At 47.7% G+C, this 5,758-nt stretch overlaps 1 protein-coding gene across 1 annotated transcript in view; it reads left to right on the top strand.

Moving 5' to 3' along the window:
- Positions 1–5,758, top strand: part of ACAD10 (acyl-CoA dehydrogenase family member 10) — a 73,306-nt gene that overhangs the window by 61,172 nt on the left and 6,376 nt on the right. Inside the window, exons 14-18 of the mRNA XM_012809036.2 lie at positions 1,855–1,995; positions 2,986–3,123; positions 3,211–3,301; positions 4,194–4,352; positions 5,018–5,190. Of these exons, the coding sequence (XP_012664490.1) occupies positions 1,855–1,995; positions 2,986–3,123; positions 3,211–3,301; positions 4,194–4,352; positions 5,018–5,190 (702 nt within the window). The remainder of the gene's footprint in view (positions 1–1,854; positions 1,996–2,985; positions 3,124–3,210; positions 3,302–4,193; positions 4,353–5,017; positions 5,191–5,758) is intronic.

Here is a 5,758-nt window from a genome sequence, read left to right as displayed (position 1 = left end):
CCTGTAGTCCCAGCTACTTGGGAGGCGGAGGCAGGAGACTCACTTGAGCCCAAGAGTTGGAGGTTGCTGTGAGCTGTGATGCCACAGCCCTCTACCCAGGGGGACAGCTTGAGGCTCTGTCTCAAAAAAATAAAAATAAATAAAAGTAAGGAAACAGATTTGTGTACAGTGCACAGTAAGAAATAATAACACCTCAATTCAAATCCAGATCTCCAGGTGTAAATTCTGTGGTTTCATTTTCCCTTCCTTCTGCGATTAGATTCATTTCCTCATTCTTTCTTCTCAGAACTTCTCTCACTTTTTCCTCCCTTCCAGTGAATCTGCCCTTCTTCTCCTTGGTCATTGCACTCTGAGCTGATTAGCTCAACACACATAGTGAGGAGTGGACATGAACTGATTCTGGAAGCACATGGCATTGAGACAAGGCCAACTTGTCTAACTGGTGAGCTCCCCAGTGAGAAGCAGCAGTGATAGCGATTGTATCCACAATCACCAATATGTATTCATTGCAACCCAGTGGCTGCCACAACAAGCTTTCTATGTTCTATATGTTCTCCTTTAATCTTCACAACAACCCAGTAGGTAGGTGTTGTGGACCCTGGTTGGGTTTGGGCTGCCTGGTATCCATCCCCCTGCTGTTGGTAGCAACACCCAAGTTTAGCCCAGGAGCATTCTCTCTCCCCACCTTTAGATATAGCCTGACAGAACCATTAGTCAAGGCACCAACCCAGTCCTCCCTAGCTAAGAAGTTATCATGTGAGCTGTGAAAAGCTGGGCAGACTCTCCTTTCCTGGAAATGAAACAATGAGTAATATTTTCAACATAGTAAACAGTTGGCACTCATTCATTCCACAACACTGGGGCCCCCACACAACTGCTTAGTATCCTATGCTAGTGCAATCCTCTGGGCCACCCTGGTCTGTTTCTGAGCTTCTTCTCTCCTTGTCTAATTAGAAAGCCCCTGAGATAGCCAGGCGTTGTAGCAGGTGCCTGTAGTCCCAGCTACTCCAGAGGCTGAGGCAAGAGAATCACTTAAGCCCAGGAGTTGGAGATTGCTGTGAGCTGTGATGTCATGGCACTCTACCAAGGGCAATAAAGTGAGACTCTGTCTCTACAAAAAAAAAAGAAAGCCCCTGAGAACCTTCCCATTCAGTTCCTTTTGCTCTTTAGCTAATCACAGTCTGTTTCTGTGACTGCACCTGTGTAGTCCTGCCTGCTAGAGTGGTGGTCACATCCCCATTGCATAGGTGAGGAACCTGAACAAAGAGGTCAGGAGGCTCCCAGCCAGGCACAGTGGGGCTGAAAGCCTGAGCTCCTGACTCACCAATAGACTTCCTAGCTTACCCGCCCAGAGCTACATTTAGGGATCAGGTTCCTTGTCCCAAGAACAAAGTTTTGTCTCACAAAGGAAGTTTGTTCAGGATTATCTCCTTCTGTATATTATAAAAGCAGCTGAGGCTGAAGCCAAAGGTACCAGCCCCAGTTCTTAACAGGTCTGCTGAAGAAACCTTCAGGCTGCTATAGCCATTGCATGTATTTTAATAAGATTCGTAGTCACAACAATATTAAAGCTAATAATGGTAAAATCTGGATGTGTGGCAATGTCTGGGACATTGAAAGGTGGGGGAGCACCCTTTCAATGCTGTTGCTGTTAAGACTTAGTTTTTTCTGAAATCTTCTTACATGTTTACCACCTACAGATCCACATCTAGCCCAGTGGTGCAGACTCATGTAATTATTTTTGGCACACACCGCATCTTTGGCTATCTGCCTTATTCTTTCCAATCCCTTTAATTGTTTTCCATGAGTCAAAAATAAAATTAAATCATCCCTGTCTTATTTTTCCCATTATAGGAGAAAGCCAAGGCCGAAGGACTTTGGAATCTTTTCCTACCCTTGGAGATTGATCCTGAGAAAAAATATGGGGCAGGACTGACCAACATGGAATATGCACATCTGTGTGAGCTCATGGGCATGTCTCTGTATGCTCCTGAGGTACTGTCTTTAAAGTTTTCCTCAGTGTGTAAGAATATCCTGGTCTTCTATAAGAACATCTCCCCTTGGCTCGGCACCTGTGGCTCAAGTGGCTGAGGCGCCAGCCACATACACCTAAGGTGGTGGGTTTGAATCCAGCCCGGGCCTGCCAAACAACAGTGACAGCTGCAACCAAAAAATAACCAGGCATTGTGGTGGGTGCCTGTGGTCCCAACTACTTGGGAGGCTGAGGCAGGAGACTTGCTTGAGCCCAGGAGTTAGAGGTTGCTGTGAGCTGTGATGCCACAGCACTCTATCCAGGGTGACAGCTTGAGGCTCTGTCTCAAAAAAAAAAAAAAGAACATCTCCCCTCACTCTCCTAGTCACTCTCCTGCACAAATAGAAAGAGTGAATTTAGAAGCACCAACTCAAATTTAAACTTTTTATTAGGGCCATTTACATCTATAATCCCAACACTTTGAGAGGGTAAGGCAGGAGGATTGCTTGAGGCTGGGAGTTAAGATCAGCCTGGGCAACATAGCAAGACCCCCATCTCTAAAAAACAAAAAATTTATCTGGGTGTCTTGGCACATGCTTGTAGTCCCAACTATTTGGGAGGCTGAGGCAGGAGGATCACTTGAGCCCAGGAGTTTGAGGCTACAGTGAGCTATGATTACACTCCAGCCTAGGTGACTTCTTGCAAGGAAGGAGGACAACTATAGGCAGGTGACTGGAACAATAACCAGAAAGCAGCTCAGGGCTGGGAGTTGCTGGGGGAAGATGAGAGCCCCGTGAGCCTCCCACACCCCTGCAGGCTCCCTTCTCTCCGAAGGTTCTACAGCTGGGCTTCAGGGACTCTGAGATACTGTATTCAAAATACTATATGTCTGGCCATTCCTGGGTGTGAGGAAGAACTATGACTTGGAAGGGGTCCTATTCCACCTCTTCCAGGGTATTTGAAGTTTTAAATATGGATGTGAGAGTCCCTGTTGTGCTCTTGTTCCTTGTCAGATATTTAACTGCTCTGCCCCTGACACGGGAAACATGGAACTTCTGGTAAGGTATGGCACTGAGGAGCAGAAGGCTCGCTGGCTGGTTCCTTTGCTGGAGGGCAAGGCTCGCTCCTGTTTTGCTATGACTGAGCCACAGGTACCTCACTTGAGCCACTACCCATTTGCCAGGCCCCAATAGGTGACCTTGGCAGCTCTAACTAGAATAACTACTGATGTCACTCAGGTTGCCTCATCGGATGCCACCAACATTGAGGCTTCCATCAGAGAAGAGGATTGCTCCTATGTCATAAATGGTCACAAGTGGTGGATCACAGGTATTTGGCCTGACATTTGCTTTTCTAAGTGCATGTCTTTGAGTCTGTACTGATGGGCATGTCTCTTGGTGCCTGGTAGTGGCTAGCTTCTTTTTCTGTTGACACAAAGGAGATTCTGTCTTTTTGTGGCCCCAGCAAACATTAGAGAACAAGAGGACACTGCATGGAGTGTCCTGTTCTCAAGGGTGCTATTTCACAGGGGTAGAGATGTCCCCTAAATACCACACACGACTCTAGAAATCTCTTTACTCACCCTGCCATCTTCATTCTGCCTTGGGCAGCTCTTTTTGGAAAGGCAGAAAGTCACTTCCTCAGTGGCTTCCCCTTGCTCTTAGATGAGGTGTGTTTTGTGCTTAGGGCTAATGACAGTCCTGGGCCTACCTGACCTGAGCCCACACCTCCCCAAATGGTAGGTGCCATCAGCCTCGTTTTGCAGAGGAAGAAACCAGGACTCAGAAAAGCAACTTAAGTCACTTCCCTAACGTACTAGCCCCCAGCCACCAAGTAGGGGACCCAGAGTTAAAGGTTTGCTTGCTTCCAAGACCCGGACCCAAAACCATTATGTTTATACCACCTGTAGGAATAGCACAGAACAGGCTAGCAGTGATAACATAGCAGTTTTCAGCCTCTTATCTCTTAAATTATATTTTTAGCTCTTCACGATGATTTTTTAAAAACTTACTGTTACGATGTTGGATTCATTCCTCACTGGGACAAAAACCAATTTGCTCTTATTTCTGGTTAGGAGGCTTCAAATGTACATCTGATTACATGATGTTTCAGAGAGCTCTGTTTGCTGCCTCCCCTTTCCTGGGCTAGGACTACATGTGTGAAGAGATCTGATGGCCCAGGCATCAGGTGATCAGAGTCTGTCTCTCTCCTTTCCTGGCAGGCGTCCTGGATCCTCGTTGCCAACTCTGTGTGTTTATGGGAAAAACAGACCCGCTTGCCCCAAGCCACCAGCAGCAGTCTATCCTTCTGGTTCCCATGGATACCCCAGGAATAAAAATCATCCGGCCCCTGACAGTGTATGGGCTGGAAGATGCTCCAGGTTGGACCTCTTAGGGTGGGTTGCCCCTAGGTGGGTCTGGTCCCTGAGAAATGACTTTGGGCAGCCCTTGATCTTGTTCAGGACTTGCCATGTCCCACATGTAAGGGTCTGATGACTTTTGGAGAGCCACATGCTTGTGCCTTTCATTTCCATACATAAGTATCAACCATGTGGGCAGATATCAGACAGGCGTTTATGCATTTTTTTTCCCTCTTCTAAGCTTAGATAAGAAGAGGAGTGTATGACAAGGGAAGTCACGCAGGGCAAGAGGCAGGAGGCAGCAAGTGGACTCCAGACCTTCTCTCCTAGGCCCCAGAGTGGATAGCCCACCTCCAGGCTACAGCCCCAGTTTGGTCCTTTGACTGGGGGTTCTTTGCTCACAATGTACATAGTTTAACACAAACTATTGGGGCATTTCAGCTTAGGGTAGCATCATTATGTTTTCATAAAAGGAATGACATAATGGCCATTTGTCATTATACACCAGAGAGTCATTTTCTATCTTTCATAAGCTCCTTCCTGCCCTCCCTTTCCCTTTAACTGTGTCCTAGTTGGAAGCCCAGCTAAAGGGCCTCAACATTGCTAGTAGATAGCCCAAACAGGCGAAGAATAAACACATCCAAGGGAGATGGACAGGGCCCAAGGTGATCATTTGGGTCTTTCAGGAGGCCACGGTGAAGTCCGATTTGAAAACGTGCGTGTGCCCAAGGAGAACATGGTCCTGGGACCTGGGCGAGGCTTTGAGATCGCCCAGGGCAGACTGGGCCCCGGCAGGATCCATCACTGCATGAGGTTGATCGGGTTCTCAGAGAGGGCCCTGGCATTCATGAAGGCTCGCGTGAGTGCTTCTTTCTGATCCTACTACTGACCCAGCCAACTGCTTTGCTGCCACACATCAAATTTACCTGTTTTCTAAAAGCAGACCTAACGGGTGATGGGAGGTAATGTCCTTGCCAAGAAGTTGGTAACGTGGTCTTTGCTTTGCATTGGGTGCAGTGTGAATGCAGAGCAGTATGGACCTCACCCTATTGAGATGACCGGAAGCTAAGAAACAGGTTCTGTGGCAGCAGAGGGCCAGGTTCCAGATGGTCACAGGCTGCTGAGAGCCACTTAGGCAGAGCCTGTGATGCCTGTTTTCGTCCCTGGGGTTCCAGCATCCAGCCCTGTACTGCCCTCCTCCCCCGGCACATCCAGAAAACTACTCTGCTCTGACCCCCACAAAGGTTGGGAGCCTATGTAAAGGAACTACTTCTAGGGCAGGAATTCAAATTCGTGGGAACCATTTCACAAAGGTGAAGCAAGCCTTGAGATCACAAATCAAATGTCTTTTTTTTTTTTTTTTTTTGAGATGGAGCCTCAAGCTATCCCACCTGGGTAGAGTGCCATGGCATCACGCTCACAGCAAC

Source organism: Otolemur garnettii, unplaced genomic scaffold (assembly GCF_000181295.1).
Source record: "Otolemur garnettii isolate 467f Iridium unplaced genomic scaffold, OtoGar3 scaffold00099, whole genome shotgun sequence".
Taxonomy (NCBI): Eukaryota; Metazoa; Chordata; class Mammalia; order Primates; family Galagidae; genus Otolemur; species Otolemur garnettii.
This window is presented reverse-complemented; position numbering and strand designations above follow the sequence as displayed.